The 24,878-nt window shown below is 53.2% G+C and overlaps 4 protein-coding genes across 5 annotated transcripts in view; 2 read left to right on the forward strand and 2 right to left on the reverse strand.

Moving 5' to 3' along the window:
* Positions 1-441: 441 nt before the first annotated feature.
* Positions 442-4,064, reverse strand: LOC134047013 (uncharacterized). The gene is made up of 6 exons (XM_062497937.1): positions 3,905-4,064; positions 3,004-3,148; positions 1,904-2,524; positions 1,586-1,798; positions 1,314-1,449; positions 442-690 (listed from the first exon to the last, which is right to left on the reverse strand). Exons 1-6 carry the CDS (start codon positions 4,062-4,064, stop codon positions 442-444), a joined length of 1,524 nt encoding a protein of 507 aa, XP_062353921.1.
* A 1,417-nt stretch (positions 4,065-5,481) lies between these two features.
* On the forward strand, positions 5,482-6,682 carry HPDL (4-hydroxyphenylpyruvate dioxygenase like). The gene has a single exon (XM_062497811.1). It carries the CDS (start codon positions 5,497-5,499, stop codon positions 6,673-6,675), a length of 1,179 nt encoding a protein of 392 aa, XP_062353795.1. The 5' UTR covers positions 5,482-5,496; the 3' UTR covers positions 6,676-6,682.
* Positions 6,683-7,700: 1,018 nt separating this feature from the next.
* Positions 7,701-24,878, reverse strand: part of TESK2 (testis associated actin remodelling kinase 2) — a 129,330-nt gene continuing 112,152 nt past the window's right edge. Inside the window, exons 12-25 of one of the 2 annotated variants that reach the window (XM_062497745.1) lie at positions 11,991-12,124; positions 11,514-11,553; positions 11,145-11,218; positions 10,973-11,014; positions 10,825-10,896; positions 10,508-10,621; positions 10,148-10,245; positions 9,753-9,897; positions 9,578-9,653; positions 9,318-9,503; positions 8,988-9,133; positions 8,632-8,784; positions 8,446-8,496; positions 7,701-8,210 (exon numbers count right to left, since the gene is read on the reverse strand). In XM_062497745.1, coding sequence (XP_062353729.1) covers positions 8,112-8,210; positions 8,446-8,496; positions 8,632-8,784; positions 8,988-9,133; positions 9,318-9,503; positions 9,578-9,653; positions 9,753-9,897; positions 10,148-10,245; positions 10,508-10,621; positions 10,825-10,896; positions 10,973-11,014; positions 11,145-11,218; positions 11,514-11,553; positions 11,991-12,124 — 1,430 coding nt within the window. In that variant the 3' untranslated portion in view covers positions 7,701-8,111. Of the gene's footprint in view, positions 8,211-8,445; positions 8,497-8,631; positions 8,785-8,987; positions 9,134-9,317; positions 9,504-9,577; positions 9,654-9,752; positions 9,898-10,147; positions 10,246-10,507; positions 10,622-10,824; positions 10,897-10,972; positions 11,015-11,144; positions 11,219-11,513; positions 11,554-11,990; positions 12,125-18,375; positions 23,143-24,878 lie in introns of those variants that run through there. The other variant, XM_062497746.1, reaches the window with a different exon arrangement.
* TOE1 (target of EGR1, exonuclease) lies at positions 12,924-17,725 on the forward strand. Its single transcript, XM_062497410.1, has 7 exons — positions 12,924-13,037; positions 13,117-13,157; positions 13,271-13,367; positions 13,517-13,675; positions 13,974-14,233; positions 15,565-15,736; positions 16,812-17,725. The coding sequence occupies exons 1-7, from the start codon at positions 12,924-12,926 to the stop codon at positions 17,604-17,606; spliced, it is 1,638 nt and encodes a 545-aa protein (XP_062353394.1). The 3' UTR covers positions 17,607-17,725.

Genomic DNA, 24,878 nt, shown 5'->3' on the forward strand with positions numbered 1-24,878 from the left:
CTTTGCTCCCTGGCCAGGAAACCCAGGGATTTTAGCACACCCAGGAGTGTCTGGATGGGCAGAGGATGCCAGCAGTGCTGCTCCCATCCCAGCTCTGGCCCTTCCACCCCCACCCTGCTGCTCTGTGCAGTGTCAGCCAGCAGTGACCAGGGACCTCCTGGTTTGCACAGCGGGCTTCATTGAGCACAAAAAGGCAGGCAGTGGCAGATGAAAGCTTAGAACTGAGCCCTGGGGCTGAAAATGCAGCACTGAGCAGAGTCTAAGGGGAATTTCCATCCCTATCACAGCGTAGGTGGGCAACCCACATGGGGTACGCTGGAGGGAGTTGTTAAACCAGCACTGGTGGTGACCAGCAGCCCAAAACAAGTCCTTCCATGCCTTTGTGAAGTGAGCTGGGGTTGTCTGCACACTACGGGGCTCTGCAAGGCTGCCCAGCCTGGTTTAATGCTCATCCCCCTCCTTCTGCTTCTTCCCCTTGTGGTGGAGCTGGCCATGGTCTCCATGGTGGTGGTGGTGAGCATGGGTAGCAGGTTTATGGTGCTCACTTGGGTTTGTGTCTCTCTCGCTGCTGACCTCATGATGGCGGTGAGGATGGAGAGGCTTGTGCTGGTGGATGGGGGTCTCTGATTCCATCCCCTCGCGTTCAGGAAGTGAGCTTGGGGTTGCAGGGCCCTCCATGGTACTGTTAGCCTAAGGAAAATAACACAAGGGCTGGTGTGGTATGTGAATGCCCACAGAGCCCTGCAGAAAGCCTGGGAGCACAGCTGCGAACTGGGAAGGCAGACCAGCATTCATCATACGGAAAAGTGTGAGTCAGAGCAAATGCTCTCCAGCCCTGGCCCAGGGCACAGGGAGGACAGGAGAGACTGGAGCACACAGGGCACAAGCCTCTATATTTGCATCCCTTGGCTCAAGCTGTCCATAGTCCAGAAACAGGAATTCACATTTAGTATTTCTGGATATACTTTTCTCCTGGGAAGTGACTAATCACCTGCCAAGCTCAGAGCTACACCCTTTGCTCTGAGCTTGCCACCTCTGAATCCACTGCCTGCCCTTTCTTATATTGGAACAGTTCTAGTTAGCATTCCCAGACATGGGATATGACCCCTTTAGTCAATTCCTTTCCAACCGGAAAGCTCTGACCTATTTAAGTGCCCTTATTCCAGACCTTTCATCACCTTCCCTCACAAACACATCTGAAAGCAGCTGCCAATCTAGAGCCCATCCCCAACACAGAGATAAGATTGTTTTTGCTGATGTGCAGTGTGGAAGGACAGAAGGGATCCTGCTCCAGCGAGCATTCCAGCTCTTACCTCCTGGGTAGTGTTGGGGTAGAGGGAGCAATTGCCACAGAAGTCCTTGATGTGGCTGTAGCGGATGGCTGCCTCCACATAGGGGAAATGGAGGAAGCTGAAGGGCAACTGGATGTGGAAAGCAAGGCGGCCACACCTGAGGGGAGAAGTCATGGCCTGTCTCAAGACAGGGTTTGGAATCCCCCCAGCCCAGCCACGAGGGGAGATTTTGGAAGCCCATCAGACGCTCTGTAAGGCCCAGAAAAGCCTCAGGCGACTCGGGGGTCACTCACCGGTCATAAACCAGGAAGTCGTCTTTGTCACCCCCCAGGACCTGCCAGACGTCAGGGTCCTCCTGCTCGGGCTGCAGGACGGGCACGCCGGGCGGGGCATGGCGCCGCAGCTCGGGGAGCATGGCGCGGGACAGCGGCGCCTTCTCGTTGACGATCATGAAGCGGACATGGGCCGTGCCCTGCCGGGCCAGCCGCTCCCGCAGGCCCCCGAGGCTGCGGAAGGAGGCGCTGGGAGGGAGGGACTGCCCGGGCAGGCAGGGGCTGCCCCACATCCCCGAGGTGGCGGGGATTGTTCTGGGGAGGGGGAGCGGGGCTCACCTGTGGGCCTGCCTCAGGCAGAACTGTCAGCTGGCCTTCAGCAGGGCCACCACCGTCACCTGCCCTGCCGCCCCCTCCATGGGGCTCGAGCCATTGATGGTCCATACCGGTGCCTCCTGGCAGATCCGGCTGCTGTTGGCCGCCTCCTCGGAGGCCAGCCCCAGCCCCAGCCAGGTGGCCAGGGCCAGCACCAGCAGCCCCATCCTGGCCCCCGGCCCTGGCAGAGGCACACGGAGTGTTACTCTCCACTCAGATCCACTGCAACCCCAAAATGCCTCCCTGCTCCCTGCTCTAGGGCAGACCAGGACTGTGGGCAGTGTTGGCCTGATCCTGGCTCTGAGAGCCAGGACCCCCACCCCAGGGGGCAAGGGAAAGGGGGATGAGGTGGGGAATCGGGGTCCCTCGCTACTATCTTTTGCAGGGACCCAGTGCCACAGTATCCTTTTCTCCCCGACAGTGAAGACCCACTCCGTATCTGGAGAGATGAAGGTGCTCCTCCTCCCAGGGCCTTCTCCCCTTCTCCAATCCCACAAAACAAACCCAGCTCCAGAGATGTCTGTCTTTGCCCCAGAAGGAAGCAGGAATACAGCCCTCATCATCTCAGCTGCCGGTGAGCAGTCACTGGGACAGAGATGGTTTCACCTTCAGGTCACCTTGAGAGTCCTTGATGCCCCACAAAGTGCTTTGGGGGTACACAGAGCCTTTAAAGCCCTTGAGCCCCAACATCTGCCTGAAGCCCTGTCCTCCAACAGCCCCCTAACCCTGCCCACCCCAGGATATTCCCCATCCCTCTAATATCCAGCACACTTAATGGACAAGAGGGAGGATACGGGTGTCTAGGGGGGGATGATCTGGGGAGGGAGCAGGGAGAGGCAGGATCTGGTCAAGGTGGATGTGCCCCCACTCCCCAGCCCTCTCCCCCCGAGAACGAGCCCTCGATACCACACTTCTCCTCGCTGCCGTCCTCCCTCGCTCAGGCCCCAGCAGCTTTCAGCAACTTCCAGCTGGCCCTGATCCCCCTTTTATCTCCTGTCCACTCTCTCCGCCCAGGAGGGAGGAGAAGAGCCTGGCTGGAGCGGGGACTGCGCCCCAGCCACCACCGCCTGCCTCGAGGGGACAGCGACAAGGCAGGCACTGTCCCCGTCGGTGCCATGTGGCCTCGGGAAGCTGCTGCCACAGCCCCAAGCCGTGCTGGAGCAAAGCGGTGCCTGGTGCCGGGCTGGCGCCAGAGGGTGACAGGAGGTGCTGCAGGGAAGGGATGGACACAGCCGTTCCAAAACACCCAGACACAGGAGGGCAGAGGGCGTTGCCAAGGACACTGCTTACACCAAAGGGTTGCAGGACTGTGGGGTGACCTCGAACAGCGCCATCCCTGCAGAAGGTCCCACAGGAGCCACCAGAGCAGTCTCTGCTAGAAAAAGGATGCTGCCTCCCTCACACACCGGGGTGCTGGAGCTCCCTGCCCTGTGGGGTGTCACTCCAAAAGCCGGGCTGTTCTGTTGTGCCCATGGCTGTTCTCAGGCCAAGCTTGGCCCCACAGCAACTCCCCAGAGTCCAGTTCTATGCCTCCTGTCTGGCCCCACACTGGTGGGGCTGTGGTGATGTCGGTGTTTCCTTGGGAAATCACAGCGACACTAGATCCCACCCCCCAATCAAACAAGAGGAGCTCACTCTGGCAGCACAAGGACATCTCTGCAAATATTTGAGCAGTTTATTGTACCTGGGATCTGTACAAAAACATGATAAGGCAGGGAAGGGCAGCAGCCACAGGAACAGCAGGGGCAGAACATGATCCCAGGCACGCATAGAAGGTGGATTCGTCTGTAAACAGCAGGGGGAGAAGGGATCACTGCTGAGGGGCTGGAGGGGCCCAGAGGTGTCTGCAAGGATGCGGGGCTGTGGGTTGGACTGGTGAGCAGCCCCTCAGGACTGACACGGGACTTTCCGCAGAGCTGTCACCCTCCACCCGTACGCTGTTCCCCTCAAGTCCCCACCGGGTACCCCGGACACCGTGAAATGCCCAGCACTGAGCAGGGACACGTCTCCTCAGTCCAGGTCCCGAGACTCGGGCTGGTAGGGAATGACTCTGCACAGACACGAGCTGCGTCCCAGGGTGCTCCAGCCGCCGCCTGGCCGGTGCTTCCTTCTTCCCTCGGCTCATCCCGAGCCGCGGTGCCTGCGGTTTTCAGCCTAGGCACCTTTTCGTCCCGCAAACGGAGCCCGACACCGCCGGGCTCGTTACGAACTGCGGCACCCGCAGGGAGCGGCGCGCTCTCCGTGTGCCGGCCCCGTCCCTGCCCGATCCCCGCCAGGAGCGCTCCCGCAGCGCCCGGGCAGAGCCGGCGCCGTGCCCGGCCCGCCGTGCCTGGTGCATGCCGGGGAGGAGCGAACTGAACCGCCCCCGCGCCGGCCCTGCACGGCGTCCCGTTCGCCCGCAGCCTTGACCCCGGTGAGCGGGGCCCCGCGGGCACGGGGGTGGCGGGGCGGGCGCGGGGAGCGGAGCCGGCGGGAGCGGAGCGGGGACCGTGCTGGTGCCGCGGAGCGCAGCCGGCAGCGGGGCTGGAGGGACGGAGCTCCGGCCCCTGCCCATGTGCTCAGCGGGGCCCCACGCGGTCCGTCCGTCCGTCCGTCCTGGGCTGGTGGGAAGGAGCAGGGAGAGCTCGGTGCACACAGCCCCTTCAAGCGGGCAGGTGAAAGGGAATATTTGAGCAGTGGCCCCCAGCTCCCACTGCACCCTTCTAGGGTCTGGCCAGGGCGGCTCGTGCATGCAATGGGGTCAGGAAGCCTCAGTGAGTGCTCTGGAGAGGTGATGCCGATAGGGGTTTTGGGCAGGTCTTTTTTCCCCCTTGAGCATCACAGATACTTGGATGAGTGGGGAGGAAGGTCACTTTCCCGAAGCGTGCCACTTTTCTTCCTCTGTGCCCCTAGGGCAAGGTCATTATTCCCAGACTATTGCAGAGAGCATGGTGGCTCCACGCTGTCCTTGCTGGGGAGGGGAAGGGCACATCAGCCTGTCATGACCCCACTGCTCCTCTCCATTGTGGGCACACCAGACAGGCGCTGGGGCAGCACAGAAGACTTGTAGCTGTAATCAGTGTGTTGCTCCATGTTTATCAGACCAACCTCCATGTTCCTGGTACAGGACATTCCCACCACAACCCTTGTCCCCATAATCTTGCTTATATGTGCAGCACACCTCCTCCACTGGGAATCCCAGCTGGCCTCCCTGCAGCACTCCCAAAAGACACTGGATCCAGTGGGGACCCACAGGGCTGCATCCAGGGCTCAGGGTTTTCCTGCTCTGGGACCTCAACCATGGGGCAGGGCAGCAGAGTTGAGGGCTGGCAGGAAGGCTCAGCGTCCTTGGGCAGCTCTTTGTAGCTGGTTGCAAAGGTGGGTGCCCTTTCACAGTGCAAATTGGCTCCTGAGACCCACTTATTTAAAATACACCCATTTAAAAGGTGTGAGTTTACACACTTTTTGCATCTGTGCTTGCAAACACAGGTGGGTTCTGTGCAAGGTGGGAGAATGAGTTTTTCCCAGGGCCAGCAGCCCCCCTGATCCCCTGCATCCTCCCTGCAGCCTGCCCAGCCATGGCAGCCTCGCTGAGCCGCCCCTGCTTCATCTCCCTCCACCTGCCCTACAGGCAGGGCTGGGCCCAGCACCTGGCCAACACCTTTCGCTTCCGGCCAGTGGCCGTGCGGGAGACGCCGTGTGTCCGGCAACTGGCCTTGCGACGGGAATCTGCCATCTTCCTGGTCAACGAGCGCCTGGCACCTGCCAGCACCTCAACTCATGATTTCCTCTATGATGTAGATCCCCAGCCCACCTTGGGCACAGCCTCCAACATCTGCTTCGAGGTAGATGATGTGCCCGGGCTCTGCAAGTGGCTGCAGAGCCAGGGATGCTCCTTGCTGGTGCCCCCCACTGAGCTGGGTGATGAAGGTGGTTCTGTCACCTATGGGGTGGTGAGCTCTGTTGTGGGCAACATCAGCCACACCCTTCTGGACCGATCCTGCTACCAGGGACCCTTCCTGCCTGGCTTCCAGCCCATCCAAGGAGCCCCCTCAGCCACAGGGGATGGGATCAAGATCACTCACTTTGACCACATCACGTACGTCTGCCCCCGGGGTGGGGCCCGGGTGGCTCTGGACTGGTACCAGCGCTGCTTCGGCTTCCACCGCTTCCTGCTGAACCCCCAGGAGAGGCCGGCTGAGGGGTATGTGCTGGGGGGGCAGGGTGTGGGCATGCTGCTCCTCGCACTGCAGAGTGCCCAGGGCACCCCAGCACATGGCTGCAAGCTGGTCTTTGCCGAGTCCCTCTCCCAGAATGGCACCAACCAGGTCGACACATTCCTGGAGCAGCATGGCGGGGCTGGGATCCAGCACGTTGGCCTCTGCACCACTGACATCGTCAGCACGACCAGGGCTCTGCAGCAGCAAGGGGCACGGTTCTTCACACCCCCAACCGCATATTACAAGCAGGGGGGCAAAGCAGAAGAGATCCAAGGAGCTGGGCAGGACCCCCATATGCTGGCAGAGCTTGGCATCCTCCTGGACACCACAGTGCCTGGGGACAAGGGACAGCCAGGCACTGATGCCACAGAGAGCCCTTCTCGGGAATATTTGATGCAGATCTTCACCCATCCCATCTTCTCCGAGGAGACCTTCTTCCTGGAGCTCATTGACCGTCGGGGAGCGCCGGGCTTTGGGGAAGGCAATATCCGGGCACTGTGGAAAGCTGTGCAGGTCTACATGGACCAGCAGCAGTAGTGCAACACCGCAGTCCTTGTCCCTCAGCTCCCCATCTTCTCCAGTCCAGCCCTGGAGCAAGGACCATAGAGGTCACATCCCTGGTATGGTCCAGGTGGGCAGGGACCAAGGTATTGCTCCAGATCAATCCAGAGCCAACTCAGTATAGGAGCAGGACACTCAGGGCTGAGTCCAGCAAGGGTCTGAGCATGCCCCAGGATGGGTGGAATTTCTCCCCTGCCATGGGTTCTCAGTGATTTATTGACCACGTGTGAAGAACTTTCTGCCTTAGTTTAATCTTAATTTACTGAGACTTGAGCCTGCAGCATGACCAAGAGTGTGCTGGCACAGAAACACCCCCAGACATAGAGAGATGAGGAGTTGCCCAAGGGGAGTGGATGATCTGGAGCCGCTTACTGGCAGTTACCACCCACAGCATGACCAGCCCTGGGGGGCAAGTGGTGGCCTCTTGCTCCTCTCAATTAAAGAATTAACTTAGGAGAAGTGCTGCTTTGGGTTTTTAATCCTCCTATTTAGAGATGTGCTGAGTGCCAGGTGAGGATAAAGTGGCCATTTCCATCACTCAAAGTGGACATATCCCTAAAACTGACACCATTGTCCCTTGCACCCCCCCCAGGACCGTCCCTGTCAGCCTCCAGCATTGTGCCTTTGCAAGGGTACACGACAGTCAGCATGAACAGTGCTGAGCAGCCCAACAGAAAAAATACAAAAGCAGCATGAAACTCTACAAAAAAGCCCTGGGGGCAGTTGTTCAGCCCCAGGGAGGAACACCCCGTGGGCAGGAGCTGCACATCTGCTGGGGGATGATTTCTGCCCTTGCAGGAGGGGTGCCCTGGGTGCCTTATTTGAGGCCACCAGCAGTTAATGCTTACCCAAGGGGCTCTTGGGTGCATTAATGAAGAAATCCTGCTCTCCCCAGCCCAGATCTAAGGATCCTGCTGGCTGTCTTCACATTCCACCTTAGCACAGTGCAAGAGACAGTCACTTAAAAAACCCCATACTCTTGAGATTTATTTTCAGGTCCAGTAAGAAACAAGGGAGGGTACAGCAGCAGCCCCAGTCACTGGCTGGTGGATGAGATGCAGGCAGGGGACAGGACTGTGGGAGCAATGTGGTCACAGCCTTCCCACTGCTAGAGAGAAACCCCTGCTGGCCTGAGTATACAGTGCTAAGGTGGTACCAGTACGGGGCCAAATAGCCCCAGGAGGGCTCCAGCCAAGGAGAGAGGGCAAGTCTGGCTCCAGAATTAATCCAGGATCAGTGGCCACATATCCAGGCACAACAACGCTCACAGGGGAGGCAGAGGAAAGGAAGACTGGGAGACCATTATAGTGCTCTGTCCTGGGCTTGCTACAGCACAGGGACACTGCTGCCATGCCCTGGGCAGGACTCACCCCAGCCAGGGGCTCTGACGTCTCACACGAAGGTCAGTGCCCTCACGAGGCAGTCGGTGCCCGGAGAAAGGCCCGGAGGGAGAGCTGTGTCCCAGGGCTGCCTGCTCCCTGTGCCTTTGCTCCCCGCTTCCTCTTGGAGCCCTGCAGAGACACAGCAGGGCTCAACCACACCCTAAGGGCCCCCGTGGTATCCAGGGATTGCTCCTGGGTACTGGGGACACCTAGGGGCAGTGCCAGTCAGGCAAGTTCGCTTGCCAGAGGCTGGGGACACTCCTTGGCCTGATCACAAACCAAAGCCGGGGGGGCTTCAGCACAGCACACCAGAGGCACTGGTCCCACAGCACTGGGGCCCCAGGCACCCTGGAGCACTGCTCACCTTGACAGGGCAGCTCTCCTTCCTGTGCTGCTGCTCATGAGCTTTCAGCACCTGAAGGAAAAACAAGAGAGCCCAGAACTGAACAGCAGCTGGGTGGGTCCTGGAGCTGGGACAGCCCAGAGAAGTTGAGAGGATGCCAATGGTTTTCCTAAGATAACTGAAGGAAGGGCGAGGTGTCCCCCATACCTTCTTCATGGCTGTGGACACAGCCGAGGCATGGAACTCATCCTCTGTCACCCAGCGGGAAGGGGGCAAGGCAAGGTCTAGAGTCACATCCCCATCTAGGTGCAAGGAGTAGACCACATACGTTTGGTGGATGTGGGAGAAGATGTGGATAACCTGAGAGGGGATGGAAAGACAGATGAGATGAGCAGCTGGCAGGAAATGTGAGATGCAAAGTGCACGGAGACTGCTAGGGCCCTGAGGAGTGGGCAGAGCTTGGGAAGGATCACAGTAGGAAAGGGAGACCCTTCTCCTGTGTGCAAAATCCAAATGGCTGAGCACAGGGGACTCACTCTGCATCCCTCCAGCTCCAGGCTCACCTCTCCAATAAACTGCAGGTCTTTTGCTGCCACGGGCCGCCCCATCCAGGCCTGAAGGTGATCAGCCAGCTCCTCCCTCTCCTTCTCCTCTTGCAGATCTTGAGCCAACAGGAGACTTGGGAACTCCCAGAGTCCAGCCAGGAGACCTGGGATGGAAGCATGATAGAAATGTGAGACAGCAAGGGACATATCCACAGATACTGAGCCTTATAGCTACCCCAAAGGGCTCCTTTCCCCACCCAAGCAACCAAGTACTTCTCCCTCTATCCCTCATGCAGGTGAGAAGGGTCCATGTGGTACCTTCATCCCCCTCCTCCCCAGCCCCACTACCTGAGCTGGGTCTCTGCACAATGAGGTATTCTGGGGCACCGTGGCAGCCCCTCCGCTCCAGCACACACGTGGCCGTTCGCATTACCCGCGGCAGCTTCTTTGCTGCTTTCCGGGGAAAGTTGGTCACCCCCAGGCTGCTGTCCCATGGCTCCGTGGCTGGGGGGCACAGGGGACAGTCCCCAACACCTGAAAATACCAATATAACAGTAGCTGCAGAGCTCAGACTTGGAGCTACAACAGCTATCTCCCTGCATGCTTACTGCAGTCCTCAACATCAGGCACTGGGGGGGGGTTTCCAAACAGCTTTTGAGAGGTCAAGGCCAGCTCCTTCTCCACCTGCAAGGGGGGAGAGAAGTGAGGACAGGCTAATCCACCAGCCCACCTTGTCCCCAGGCATGGCAAATCCTCAGGGCCATGTTCTGGGGCCACACTTACTCTGCGCCACGCTTGGCAGTGCTGCTTCACTGGGCACTCCCCACACAGTGGGGCCTTGGGCACACACACGGTTGCCCCCAGCTCCATCAAAGCTTGGTTAAAATCCCCTGGGCGACTCCTGTCCACCAGGACATTGGCCATATCCCTGGAGAAATGGCAGTGAGATGCACAGGGATCTCTGGGGAGAGCATCCCAGGACCTTCCCATCCCTGGGAAGCTCCCAGGTAGCCACAGGCAACACAGCTCCTTTCACCACTACTCCCAGCAGCACCAGCTTCCCAAGAGTTCGCATACTCCACACCTGCTTCCCTTCACAGGCTCAGCTCCCCAAGGCTCCTGAGTGATTCTGCCTTTAGCCATGATCAGCACAGCTTTGAACAGAGCAGTCCCCTTACCAGAGCTGGTCAATGACAGAAGGGCTGCTGCAGTCGGCACCGATGCATCGCAGGCGGCACAGGACCCGGATCACATTCCCATCCACAACTCCTATAGCCTGGGACCAGAGCTGGGATTATCATGCTAGGATGTGCTCTGGACAAAGAAGGGAGTTGGGATGCTCCCAGGATGGAGAGGGACACAAACAAGGCCAACCCACAGGCCAAGCTAGGTGAGGGCTGAGATGCATCCCAAAGTGGGGGGAGAGCCAAGCAAGACCCTGAGGAGCCCTTGGCTTATGAGCCCCAGCAGCAGGACCCCGTCAGGAATGGGGCTGAGCAGCAAGAGGGGGAGACATGTCCACTGATGCCAGCTTTCACCTGTCCGTACGAGATGGACGCGATGGCTCCCGCCGTGTATCGGCCCACGCCCGGCAGCAGCTTCTGCAGGTCCTCAGCCATCCTGGGCATCCGGCCAGCCAGCTCGGACACCACCTGGCAGGGAAGGGGCCGAGCTCAGGGAAGCAATTGGGGTGGGTGTGTGCAGGTTCCCATTTTGCCCATGGGAAGATGGGCTCCCAGCCTCTGCAGCCTTGTGCCAGCACCACAGCCACAGCAAGGCAGGCCAGACGTGAGCCAGCACCAGCCCAGCAGGCACAGAGGGGTTTGGAAATGCCCCTTCCCTCCCACTCCATCACCTTCCTTGCTGCCTCCTGTAGACGCTTCCCTCTGGAGTAGTAGCCAAGCCCAGCCCACAGCTCGTTCACTTCCTGCTCCAAGAGACACAGCCGGGCGTTAATGGAGAGCCACAGGGCAGGGAACGCACCCTGTCCCAGTGACACTCACCTCCAGGGATGCCTGTGCCAGAGCCTGCAGCGTTGGCCACTTCTACAGGACAGAGGGGACAAGTCAGGGACAAGCAGAGTTGTGCTCTGCCACTGGGTATCTGCCACAGGCAGTGGACAAGGCCTCCAAAAGGGGCAGCCTGTGGGCACAGGACTCTGTAAGGAGCAGTCACCTGCATCCAGCGGTTGTAGTAGTTGATCACTGTAGCCACCTGTGTCTGCTGGAGCATGATCTCAGACACCCACACTGCAGGGAGCAGGGCAGGGCTCAGAGCAGAGGCTCCAACGCCACCCACGCCTCGTGCTGTGGCCACATTAGCACTGGCTACAAACCCTGCACAGCATCCATCTCATGGGACACTCTCCCACCCCTCACCCTACCCACATCTTGCTCCACAGGAGCTCCCTCAGGCCCAAGGTGGATTCTCCAGCCCCCCAGTGCCTTGCAAAGAGAATCAATGGCTCTCGTAGCCACTTCAGGCAGCTTATTCCAAGGATGGCACCCAAAGCCACACCTCACAATGTCGGTCCCTGCTCCTCACCTGCGTATCCCCGTCTGTCAGCATCTGGCTCTGTTGCTGCCTGGAAGGTGAAGAAGATGAAGTGTGAGAAACAAAGTGACACAGGACCCCACCACAGAGGGGACCTGTGTGTAAAATAAAACAATCCATGGTGGTTTTCGAACGCTACAATGGGGAAATAGGAAACCTCCATGCAGCGCTCGCTGCTACAGGGTATCATAGAGGCAGGAACGAAACAGGATTAAAACACAGCTAGACTAACCTTGCCAGAGATAAGTACACCTCTTGAAGGTTATATTTGAGAGGAGTGCCCTGCTTTTACTCTTCATATCTAGGGACTGACTCCTGACCACCCACCACAAAACAGCCACAACATGGAGTACTTCCATGCAGGCAGGGATGCATGACATAGGGAAAAACACCATGGTCACTTCAGCCAGGCTCCCTTAGGGCAGAGTAAGTAGTTCCCCACCCCCGCTTCCCGATGCCTCCCCTTACCAGTGCCCTCCAGGGAAGGTCTCGCTTGCATCGGTCGTACCAGGCGAGCAGATTCGCGCGCAGGGACTCGACCTCAGCCAGGTCGCTGAAGAGATGCCGGGCGGGAGGCGGAGCGGGCGCTGCAGCCGGGGCCCCTGCCAGGAGAGCCACGCGAGGTCAGCGCCCAGTGGGAGACGGCGGAGGGCTGCGAGCCTCAACCGCAGCAGAGGCGGGAGCCCGACCGAGCCGCTGCCAGGTGGACGCGCACCGAATACCGGGCTGTAAGATGACCCAGCAAGCACCGGAGACTGCCCGGGCCGGCTGTCCGTGCCTCGGAGAGAACACCCCACACTCCCCCAGCCCTCCCGCTACCGAGCACCTCCGCGGGGCGACGCGCGCTTCTTGCTCCGCCCCTGGGGCTGGGCCGCGCTCCCGCCGCTACGCTGGAGGGCCCCGGCCACCGCCGCCGCCGCCGCCCGGGCCCGAGCTGGGGGCATGGTGCAGCCGCTCCCGCCGCCGCGCGCGCTTTCCCGGGAAAACGTTTCCCGCCCCACCCCCGCGCGAGGGCCAATCAGAGCGGGAGATCCCTCCCACCGCCCGCCCTCCAGCCAATCGAAGGGGGGCGCGCGGAGCGGGTTCATGCCGGCCTCCCCGGAACACTGTGAGCCAATCAGCAAGGCGGGAGCAAAAGGAGCCCGCCCCTTCTCCCGCCGGTCCGAGCGACCGCTTGGGAAGGACCCAAAGGAGCTGTCATCGCTAAGCGCCTGTTAATGCAACTCAAAATTTCAGTTGAAAACGGATTTCGAGAACTGTAAAAAACCCCATCGGGGCCGGCAGAAGCCGGGCCGGCCACGTGGGCAGGCGGCGCTGAGCGCGGAGTGGGCAAAGCGTGCGGTGCCCGCGGTGGGCAGGCGGTGGTCAGGCGCGGGGGCGGAGGCCCCGCGCGGCGCGACCATGGCTGCCCCGGCGCGGGTGCCGGTGGTGGACGTGCAGAGCGACAACCTGGCGGAGCTGTGGCCGTCCATAGTGCTGGCGTTGCGCTCCGCCACCTTCGTGGCCGTGGACACGGTGAGACGGGGTGGGGGCAGCGGCGGGGCGGGGTGCGACCAGTCCCGAGGGGCCACTGACGGTGTCTGTCGCCCCACAGGAGCTGAGCGGCCTCGGCGCCAGGAAATCGCTGCTGAGCCCGTGAGTGCCCGGTGGGGCGGGGAAGGGTGCGTCTCTCGGTACCGGCTGCGCGGTGCCCTCTCCACGGTGTACGGGCAGGCCGGAGCCGTCATGGTCTGTTCTCCCGCCGCCAGGTGCATCGAGGAGCGGTACAAGGCCGTCTGCAGCGCCGCCAGGACACGCTCTGTCCTCTCCCTCGGCGTCGCCTGTTTCAAGCAGCTCTCAGAGAAGGTGCGTGCACGAACCGTGGTGGGGCCGTTTTCTCTTGGTCCGTCTCGGGGAACGGGGACGCGTTGGGAGATGGAATTCCCCCGTGGAATTGTCCCGGCAGCTTTCTCTGACAGATGTCCCTGGGTTCTTTGCGCGCTCTCCTTGTGCAGTCCGAGAACACGTACTTGTGCCAGATCTACAACCTCACACTGCTCTGCACCGAGGATTATGTGGTTGAGCCCCAGTCAGTGCAGTTCCTAGTGCAGCACGGCTTCGACTTCAACAAGCAGTATTCCCAGGGGATCCCTTACCACAAGGGCAACGACAAGGTACATACCCACTCCCTTTCAGACACCTCAGCCTGCTCTGCTCCAGAGTTTCTGGGAGCTGGCTTCCCTTGCTCCTGCATGAAAGTGGGTGCACACTGGGGCCGTGTGTGCAGCATTATCCCTTTCACCTCCCTGCTGCTTTAAACCCACTTGTTGCAGTTGCTTTCCCAGATGTTTGTGTCTCTGTTCAGAGTAAGTCATAGCTGTGGGCACTGCAGGCTCTAAGGGCTATCCAGGGTGACAGCCAGTCAGGGTGACGAGGCTCACTGCTCCTTCTTCGTGGTCCTTCCTCATGTAGGGCAACGAGAGCCAGAGCCTCAGTGTTCGGACGCTTTTCTTGGAGCTCATCCGGGCAAAGAAGCCGCTCATTCTCCATAACGGCCTGATCGACCTGGTTTTCCTTTACCAGTGTTTCTATGCTCACCTCCCAGAGAGCCTCGGCACCTTCACCGCCGACCTCTCCGAGATGTTCCCAGCAGGAATATACGACACCAAGTACGCCTCGGAGTTTGAGACTCGCTTTGTAGCGTCCTACTTGGAGTATGCCTACAAGAAGTGGTGAGGAACACACTGGTACTCGGAGCTTACAGGAGGAAAGGCAAAGGGAAATCAGTGTGTGTTTTTCCAGGCAAGGGGGCTGTGTCCTTTCTCTGTCCCACTGACTGAAGGTGCTTTTCAGGTGACTCTTCCCTGTGCTTTTTCTGTTTCTAGAATGGATTTGTTTTTTAATAGACCCTACCTGTTTGGTGGGCAGCAGCTGAAAAAGAACTTCAGAACTGGTGCCAGTAGAAAACTAACCACAGTAGCCTGATCTGAGATCTAATTGGGTCACTGCCTGGCTCTGGTCCAGCAGTGCCACAGGGTCATGGCAGGAACTCACACAGAAAAGAAACCAGGGCTGTCCTGCCAGATCTGGTAATTATAATTATAGTTATGTGTTGTAAGGGACACTGCAGTTAAAGGATGGGTACTCCCTGCATTCCTTGACACTGACCAGTTCTGTCACGTGTCCTGCATGTGAGATGCTGTGGGCCACTCTGACTCCAATCACTTCCTTCCAAGCAAGGGTTGTGCTCTTGTTCAGGACATGCATCTGTGCTTTGCAGTCTGGCCCCACATTCAGCTGGCCTCACACAATCTAAATAAGCCCCTGGCAGTGATAAAGCCCCTGGGATCTCCATAAAGCTCAAGTCAGTCATGCTCTGTTTTTAGGAGAAATGGTATTTTTAGTGACTGTTTTATCTCAGGAAATGCCACTTTGACAGGTGTGAAAACATTCAAAATGACCATCCTCAAAACATGAAAGTGCTTTGTTTTGACAAGATAAAAATACCCACAACTTTTTAAGATGATGTCTGAAATGTTTTAACTCAAGTTCTCATTAGGTAGAGCTTTCCAAAGGTTTTGGGCCTTTTAACCAGCTCTTGGGATAAAACAGGGATCAGAATTTTTTTTTTTCATTAAATGAAAAACCCTTTCCTTGTTGCCTGCATTGCCCAGGTTCAACCTGCCTGGGTGGTGATTGCTGGATGGTCTGCACAGTGCCTCATTTTGGGGCATCTTTTTCTTGTCCATTAACATTATGGAGACAAACACATATCTTAGTACCCTTTATAGTTAAAAAAACAAACTATGCCTCCTCTTCTCCTGTAACTTCACCAGAGATGCTGCTTTCCCCAACTCTGTGTCAGCATAAGAAAATACAACCTTTGAATCAGCATGGAAACAACTACTTACTAAAGCTACTCTACTGAGATTGGATTCCATTCTGGCATCTGGGGCTGGAGCTCAAGAGCAGGAAACTTCTAGAGTTGCAAGTTGGTGGAAAGCAGTGTTTGCTCTGTGCCCTGGTCCCATCCCACAGTAACTGTGTGCTCCTCTTGTTCCAGCAAGCGGGAGAACTGCAAGCTGAGGGACTCCAGCGGGCAGCACCTCACGGTGGAGTTCTGCAATTACTCCGCAGACATGTCCCGCTACATTGACTACCGCTACTGCTCTCTGGAAGAAGAAAGGCACAGTGCTGCAGGGAGCAATAGGGTGCCTGTCTGTGAGAAATTTTCGGTGAGTAAGGCAAATCCCAGCTCCCTTCCTGGCTTTATAGAAAGGGGCACATCTGGCCTGAGCTAGAAGTTGTAGGAAAGCAGCTGGTAACTTCCCCTCACCTGCTTTGTAGTACAAGGAACATTTTCAAGCTTCAGGTGTCTTCATGACAGACAGGGCAGTAGTGTGCTCTGCTTGGAGGTGGGGAATCCTACAGGCTCCATTAGGAAGATTCCAACAGAGAGTCTATGGCCCTAAACAGTGGGACAGTATGTTACAGTATCCCTTGCTGACTTGGGAGGGGGCTGCAAGTTCTGCATTAATTTGGCTTGTCCTACAAAAAAGAAGTTCCACCTCTACACTTCCCTTTATCTTCATTTGATACAAAAATTATTACCTGTCTGCAGCTTCTGGCACTGTAGCACAGAGTGATCCTCAACAGCTCGTCCTGGTGCAGCTACAGCAGCAAAGAGCCCATCTGACCAGATCATAACTGGCTTCAGGTGCTTCATGGAGAAAAGGAGCTCTTCCACATGTTGCACATTCTGTCACAGAACATAGGTTGGGGAAATCTCTGGAAGTTTCTCATCCAACAACCATCCCCATGTTGCTCAGAGCCTTGTTTGGTAAATTTTGAAATTGTATAAGGAGAGAGATTAAAAAACAACTCCAGCTCCACTGTTCCAGTGCTTGAGCACTAGCTGAAAAATGTTTTCCTACATCTCTAGTCATAATTTCCCCTGACCACTACCAGATCCCCTTTCCCTGTGCTCTCACAAGAGTTTAGCTCCATCTTGTCCACAACCTCTGCTGTAGGTACCTGCAGACACCAACTAGATATCCCTCTCCTATTAGCAGTGTCTTTTCCTGATAGAACAAACTCACCTTCCTTGGCCTCTCCTCATATGCTGTCTGCTGCACCCAGTGCAGTGTGTCAGCACCTTTCCAGTGCTGGGGGACTGTAACTGGATGCTGATCCTGCTCCAGCCTCACAGGCCCTCAGTAGAAGGGATTAACTAGCTCCGCTCCATGTTATGGTGAGTGCTGCTCTAACTAGTAGGGTGGAGGCTACAGACCTCTCTGTCTCTCTCCCTAGGCATATGGCTGGTGTCCAAAAGGAGTGAAGTGTCCACAGTCTCATAACATTGACCTCATCATTGATGAGGATGACAAGCTTTGGGAGAAGCGAAAGAAACGGAAGCACAAATGGAAGCATCGGAAGAACATGAAAGTGCTTGCAACAGCATTCCAACAGGAAAGCTCAGGGGAAAACATGGAGCAAGCTCAGAACGGGGAGGAGGGACCACCACGGAAACAAAGCTGCTATGAGCCTGCAGCTGCTACAGAGGTGACAGAGGTTGCACCCAATGGGGAGGGCAGACCACTGGAGGAAACCTCCATGGACATGGAAACAGTGGTCAGCTCAGACACCAGCACACAGTGGGAAGAGAATCTGGGGAGCACTGAAAGAACTGACCAGGGAGCAGCTACCCAGAGCTCTTCTGCCAAGGGAAATGCCTCTGGCAGTGACCAAGTAAAGAAGAAGTCAAAGGTTCCTGCTGGGTTGGGCTCAGCCAGTCACCCAGCCACCCCTGAGACTGAAGCAGTGGGTGCTGCAGGAAAGGAGAAGGAAACCCATGGCCCTCCTTCACAGGGGGGCACACACCGGGCTGGCTTTGATGCATTCATGACTGGTTATATCATGGCTTATGTCTGGATGCTCAAGCAAGGGAAAAACACAGATGCTGGTGCAGGGCCCTGGTTGCCAGACTGCCATAATAAACTGTACCTCAGTGGGAAGTCGGTGCCATTGCAAATAGTCAAGAGCTTGTTTTCTAAATCTTCCAAAGCTCACAGTGAGAAGATAAAGTTGGCCTGGGACAGTGCATAGAGCTACAGAACTCCTCACTAAATTGTGCTTTTTTTCTCCTCCAAGTTTTGGAGTTCTTTTTTTCATCAAGAACTCACCAAAAACGGAACAGGTTTCATATTCTCGTTTCTGTTTTAACATCTGACTTATTAAATTGCTCTCAGTTGGAGTTGCCCATGTTCCTTAGTGGCATGCTGGGATGAGAAGGCAGGGAGAAATGCACGTTTGGTTAGAGCGTGCACAGATGAGATCTTTGCCCCTACAGGAAAAAATGGAAGGAGAAAGTTCCTCCCAAATGGGCCAGCTGATTCTGGTGCTGGCCAACTGCATGCAGAACCAAGCCATAGCAGGTCTTCAGACTTGTTCAAAGGGGAGGGGCAGTGGGGCTGAAAGCCAGATACATGATCCTGAGAAACTGCACACAGCTTCCTGTGCTACTGAGGCTATTTAGGGCTAGAACAGAGCAGCCACCATGGCAAAGAGCCCTGCAGGCCGCTATCAAAAGCCGTCTTATCTGGTAGATCACAAGATATGGCCAACTCTTCAGGGCACTGTAACACAGAGCAGAAAAAAAATCATTGAGTCTCATGGATTTGATAGTGGAACTCTTCAGTGAGATGCAAGAGAGAAATAACACTTACTGAGGATGATGGTTTTCCTTGGGTATAACTCAGCACCGAGCAACAGCAAGTACCATCTCAAGCCAGGTATTAATAGTATTCATATTTTAAGTAAGCATTCAAGCCAGCTTTTTTAACTTAAAGCAGTTTTCCTCTTAATCACAAGACTCAGGCCTTGATTTCATTTTTATTTTGAAAGCAAGTTGGGAAAGTTTACAAAACCTGACCAAGAAAAAAATTATGAAAATATTTAAGTGGATTCATCTTTGGTTACTTCTTATTGCAGTTCCAATAAAACATACACCATTTCTATAGTTCAAAAAAGTCAGAAGGTCAATCAACATAAAAACAAGACGTGCTTTCTTTACATATTCATAAATATCTGCAATATTAGAAAAGTTGTTTCGCAAAGATTTTTTTTTTCTGGCAGTGTTAACTTACTATTATACACAGGCTACAAACGTCTTCCTAAGCCTTTAATTACAAGTTCAGCTATTTACAGACTGCAAAATATTAAGATGTAAAACTCCTTCATAAATACGAAAATAGATCATCTCGCAAAGATCTTTATACTTAATCAAATATCTGGCTGCCCCTCCTCCCAAAGAAAAAGGTCATTTGTTTTGCATAGAAATGTAGTGACATGCAATATAAACAATAGCATTAAGTGCAAACAGGAATTATTCAAGTGTCTTTAGTTGTACTGGCAAAAAATACCAATGTTCTGTTACACATAATACATCAATGCCTCTCCAAGTACAAGTCTGCTACAGCCCCTTGGCTGTGCTTCTTTTGAGGAGCAGCAATTCACATGCATTCTCTTGGCTGCATTTTATCAACCTGCAACCACAATAAAAATAGCTTATAACAGACATTTAGATGAACTCAACATAGATTTAAAGTGAACTAAAAACATCTTTGATCTCTTCAGGGAGATGTGTAGCAATGTGTTAAAAGTACTTTAAAAGAACAAGAACTGCTCCTGTAAAGTCAAAATCACGGTAAAATCCAATCACAATAAAACTTTGTCACATCACTATACAACAAGGAGTTTGCTGACCACATGTTCAAATTCATGTTTATCAGTAGCTGTCAAAAAATGGCCCTCTGTAGAAAAGCAACCTCAGTAGGCACAAAACCTAGGAGTTACTAGGTGCAGCCTAGATTCAGCTTTATGCAGCCAAAGGGAGGAGATGTAGTGACTCCCAACTGCATCCTTGGAAACACTGGGTTTCAGCAACCACTTTGCAATTTTTAAAATGACCTTTTATTCCAGTTTCATATGTGTGCCTCTTCCCATGCAGATCAATCCAAGAAAAGCCTGAGCTGCTAGTCCTTGGCATTTCTCTTTCTGGTATCTCCATCTCAGTACCAAGAGCCAGAAAAGTTGATAGTTGTGCCCAATGCATGTCAGTTGGTTGTGCTAAGAGCAGACAGTTAAGAAAATAAAATTCTAGCTGTGCTGCTTTGCAAGAGCTGTCCAGGGCAGGGAAACATAAAGACAGTGGTGTAAGAGAACAGTGAGGTCACTGCAGTGGGAGCCCCAGGGGTACCCCAAGCCTGACTGCTCAAGCTTTGCAGTGTCAGAGAGGGCAACAGGCTTCTTGATGAGGTGTCAGCACTGACAGCCAGGACTTGCTCACAGGAGCCCCCAGGGCAGCCAGAATGTGCGTGTGCTCTCTGGTCAGGCTGCTGGACAGCTTTCCTCAGTCTGGTGATCCAAAAGTAAATTACTAGTTATTGCTTGTTTGTCTGAAGTCACACACCTAAATGTATCTTGTGACAACAGAAGCTGGTGCTGATGGTTTCCCTTCCCAGAAGATACAGTTGTAGCAAAGACTTAAAAAAACACAAAAGAAGCAAGCAGGCACCAGACAGGTAACTGAGTTCTGGTGTTTCTCAGTTCTCAAAGGAAGTTACACACACGAAGTGGCAGCCATACAAGCTACTCTGCAGACACACAGACAGGTGTGGTCCAAAAGGTGTGATCTTAGTGAGCACAGGCATTTTCTCCTTTGTACTGCCAACAGCTGCCTAATCTGGCATGGACTGTAGTAAATAACTCAGCAACACTGGATTTCTCATTTCATTCATGGCAGCCACTGCAAAGGGAGAACTGCTGCTCAGGTTAACACACACTTCACTAGAGGAAGTCATAGCTGTAACCCAAAAGAATAGCTACCTACACCTCAGGAAAGATATACATCCCGGCCAACAAAGAACTAAGGCTTTCTCCATCCTTTCTCTGCGACAGGAAAAAGAGTAGAAATCTGGCTTTCATCAGAGACTAGCTTACAGTATCCAGCCTTACAAGAGAGCAGGAAGAGTATAACAAGCTACCTGGATGTAATTCTGGACTCTGCTGCATCACCATCTGCTCACCAGGTGTGCAAAGTTTACCTTACTTAGGAATGATAATATAGGTTAAAAAAAACCCCATAAAATAAAACTTTAAAAATCCCATATTTTTGGGGGATGATGATAGTGAAAACGGGCAGGATGTTTCACAAATGTCATAGAACATGCTTTCCCATACATTGCATCCCAGAGCAGGGATTGCTGATTCTGGTTCCAGCAAGCAGCATGAAAGCTCATGTTGCTGCTTCTTTCACAGGTACCCACTGGTGGAGGGAAGTAAAAAAATTAAATAAATAAATAAAAAGATCAGTGAAAGGAGAAACCAATAAAGACAGCAGCTTCTTTCTGTAGATGAAACAAAAATTCACTTTGGGACAAGCTAATTTTCTTCAGTTTGACAATTCAAAGGCCTCCTCCTGGGAGTTGTTCTCTCCAAGAGCACTTGTGGAGCTACAACACTGCTGGCAACTTCCCCTGTCCTCTGTCAGCAGGCTAGTGAGGAGCCATCATTACTGCAGTGAAATCAGTGAGCTGGGATGTTGTATCAGAGAGGGAGGTGAATGGGACCCTTCTACCTTAGTGGTAATAGTCAGTTGTGATGTAGATACCATATTTAACTATTCTGCAGAAACACATCATGACATGTTGTGATGTGCTCTTCAGAACATAAGAGCCCACCCCCTGCCAAAAGCTCAGTACAGTTGGTACTTTCAGGAGCAGTTTCTTAGAAGCCCAGAAATGGCAATGCCTGGAATATGCTTCTCTGTGCCCTGGGCAAATCTTCCTCCACATTTGGGCTAAGGTACATAGAGCACTGTACAAGGAAGCGAGCTTCCCTACACAAATGTATTAAACATCATTACTAAAGCCCAAGGGAAAATGAAACACCAGGGAACAGATTCTTCTTGTTAATTGCAAAGTACTTGTCATGTGACTCAGGCTGCAGACTGTGACCAGCATGAGGGTTTTTTTTTTTTTGCTGCTTTTGAAAGAAGAGCTTGTTTAATGCTACAACAGCATTCAAAGCAGCTTTGGGACCAGAGAGCGTTCCTATCTGCTCAGCATAGCTCAAAGACTTCTGTGCCCGTTTCTGAAACAGAGGCTCCAACTCACATGCACTGATGCAGAATGTTAATGAAAAATCTGCAGTGGCTTAGAGCAGCTGTTCAGTTAGAGGAAGAGGGAAAAATCTAAGTGTCATTCTTTCTACTCTACATGGAGCTTAAGACCTTAAAATGCCCCATGCTGGAAATCCAGGTCAAACTGTTTACATTGCGCCAGCTCTGGCTGCTGCCTCTTGGAAGGACTGTGGGACCTACATGGCCACTCTGGCTGGAGTAGTTCCCCCTCCTAATGCAAGTCAGGAAAGGGAATAAGCACAATTTGAAATAAAGTTTTATAAAATAATCAGTCTCTTCAGACACCGTCTGCAGCTATCTGTCTGACAGTCAGCTTCCACCATCTGTTGAGTCTTTCAAATGTGAAGCCCAGCACTGCAGAAAACCAGAATTTAATCAACTGGGAACAACTGTTCCATCAAGGACACATTCAGTTTGAGCCCTCTCTTCATATGTCGCAAGTTGACTTTGTGCTGCCACTTGCTGAGATGTTGGAGGAGGTCTGAGACAACAGGGCAGGACTGTCCCCATCCTGCTCCCTGAAGGGCCATGCTTCTCTCTTCAGCTCAGTGGGAGGACTAACACTGAACAGAGGCTTTGTAGACTCTAACAGAGTAATTTTCAGTAGATCATCTTCTACCTCCATCTCTTCAGAAGGGAGACAACCTGCAAACACTTGTGGGGAGCCATGTCCCTCAGAGTTCACGGAATTCTCAAGTGGGAGCTTTTTGTAAGATAGTGGCCCAGACTGGGCCAGCACTAATGGCTGATCACATGCTGGATTTCCACACGTGTTCTCAACAGGGCAAAACCCATTTTCCTCCTGGGCTGCTGGCCCATCTGAACAGTCCATATCCTCTTCTTGTCCTGGTACAAGAAGAAACTCTGGTCTATGAAGCTTGGCGTGAAAGGGGGGAATCTCTGACACACCATATTTAGTGCTACTCAAGAGTTTTTGCCGAACCTCTGCACCTAACTGTGCTGGGTCACACCTGCCAACAGTTGAAGACAGTCCCCAAAACAGGCCATATTCCTTGTGTGGTAATTCAGGAGAGAGTGGAAGTGATCTGCATCTCCTCCCAGGAAGAAGGGAAAGTTCTTGCCAGTCTGTGCTATATGCCTGCCGGAACTGGGACTGGCTGGCTTTTAGGCCTCCACCTGCCTCTGGAGAATGCAAGTCAAACACGAGGGAAATCACAGACTTGCTTGGCATGTCAAAGAATTTGATCTTTCCCCCCTTGAGATCCTCCCGGGCACTGAAGGGATTAACTTTCCGGCCTAACCCTTTGCTTGGTGTATAGTAGGGGTCCTGCACGTTTATCTTCCTGGAAGGTTTGCGGGCGAATATATCCGACTGGCTGCGTGACAGCCAGATGTTCCGGCGTGGACGGGGTGACTTGGGTGGGATCTTATCATCCAAGGAACTCAAACGTTTTACTCCTGGTCCTTTGTCAATTGATCCTGAGTAGAAAAAGAGAAATACTCTTAGCTTGAAGAAGCTCTGTATAGCTGTGCACCTGCTCACTCACAGAGCCTTCATGACAACTGTAAAGAAAAAAGCTGCATTGCTGATATTCCAAACTATGTTCCATAAGCACATAGGCTCCTTCCTTTTAAGTTCCTGCACAAACACAAGTACACCATTCTCTTCTCAGTGTATTTTAGAGCCCCTGCAAACCTTCTGGCTGCCAGTGAACTGCCATAGCAGAGATGGCACGGGGTGGTATTGGAGAAGAACAATTTGCATGTTTCTAGATTTATTGTGTTGGCTTCCAGCAGAGGTTGCCCAAGGTCTGTTGGTGCTATTGCCCACAAAAGAGAACTGGTGCAAAACACAGTTGCCAAAGAAATGGAGACTTTTTCACTCTGATGGGAAACGTCTAAGACAAAAAAATGTCTCTCCTTGTACCATGCAGATTTTAAATCATTCCATCCCAGCCTTCTTTCAGTTCATTATCCAGTACAAAACCGGAGAGACATGAAAGTCTGATCCTAATGATAGGAGTTTAAAAGTTGTACATATGCCTGTGTATTTGCCTCCATTGCACACACACATTTATAAATAAAAGCTGTATCACTAGATTAGGATGAGAAACTGGTAGATGTTAACTCCCCAAGTGTTTGGAACATGCATCTGCCTCAGGCTCTCAAGATGCCTCTGAAGAGCTGTGTTACAGCAATAACAAATGGGTAAAAAGAAGTGGTGTCTCCTTACTATTTCCCAAATAACCACAGATGGATTTTCACTTTTCCTTTTAAATACTGCCACAGTTTAGACTACAGCCATTCCAGTAGGAAAGACTATGCAAGTCAAAGAACAGCATGTAACACTTCTTTGAAAAGTACTTGTTTTGTACGTGTACTCCAAAGGGAGAATAACAGGGGGAAAATAAAAACAAACACCAAAACAAAAAGCCCAACCCAAATAAAAAACCCTAAACAGACAAACAAGCATGTTTCCTTTTTAACTCACACCTCTTTTAGATGCTTTCCAGGTGTGGGAGAACTACCACATGCATTAACTCTACATGGTTTGCCGTAGAGAAAAATTATTTCAATCTACAACTATATAACAGATCGATAGGTATGTCCATATGCTACATATTTGTATATCCACATAATATAAGAAATTATTTTTAATGTACTCTTAAGTTTCTAATGCCAGGAGTATACTAACATAAATCACCCACGTGACAATACAGCCCAGGATACAAGAGTTTGCTCCCCACACCAGGTGGCACCAGACAGCTTTAGAAAAAACCTTTCAAGGCCAACATTCCCAAGCAGACCTGGGACTCATCTTTTCTCATCTTTGAGAGTATTTCTAGGTACTCTATAATACTCTTGCATCTTCTGTGCTCTTCCTCCTGAAGGAATTTAAGAAGCCCCTAAATGTTACATGTAACATACACTAAAGAAATTACGCATTATGTATGAAGTATGGCAGCAGGAAATCAAAAGTTGATGGATTTTCATATACCATTAGCAATTTACAAACCCATTCCCAAATGAACTCTAAATTTCCTCTTAAGATCTTGGCGACAGAATATTATTAAGCACTTTAAGAAACAGTTAGCTGCTTTTTTCACCAAAGGACATTCTGCAACACAAAGTATAGAGCATTGCTCCAGAATAATTTTCAGGGTTTGTGTAAAATCATTCATAAACAGTAAATAAAACCATATATAGCCAAAATA

Source organism: Cinclus cinclus, chromosome 8 (assembly GCF_963662255.1).
Source record: "Cinclus cinclus chromosome 8, bCinCin1.1, whole genome shotgun sequence".
NCBI lineage: Eukaryota > Metazoa > Chordata > Aves > Passeriformes > Cinclidae > Cinclus > Cinclus cinclus.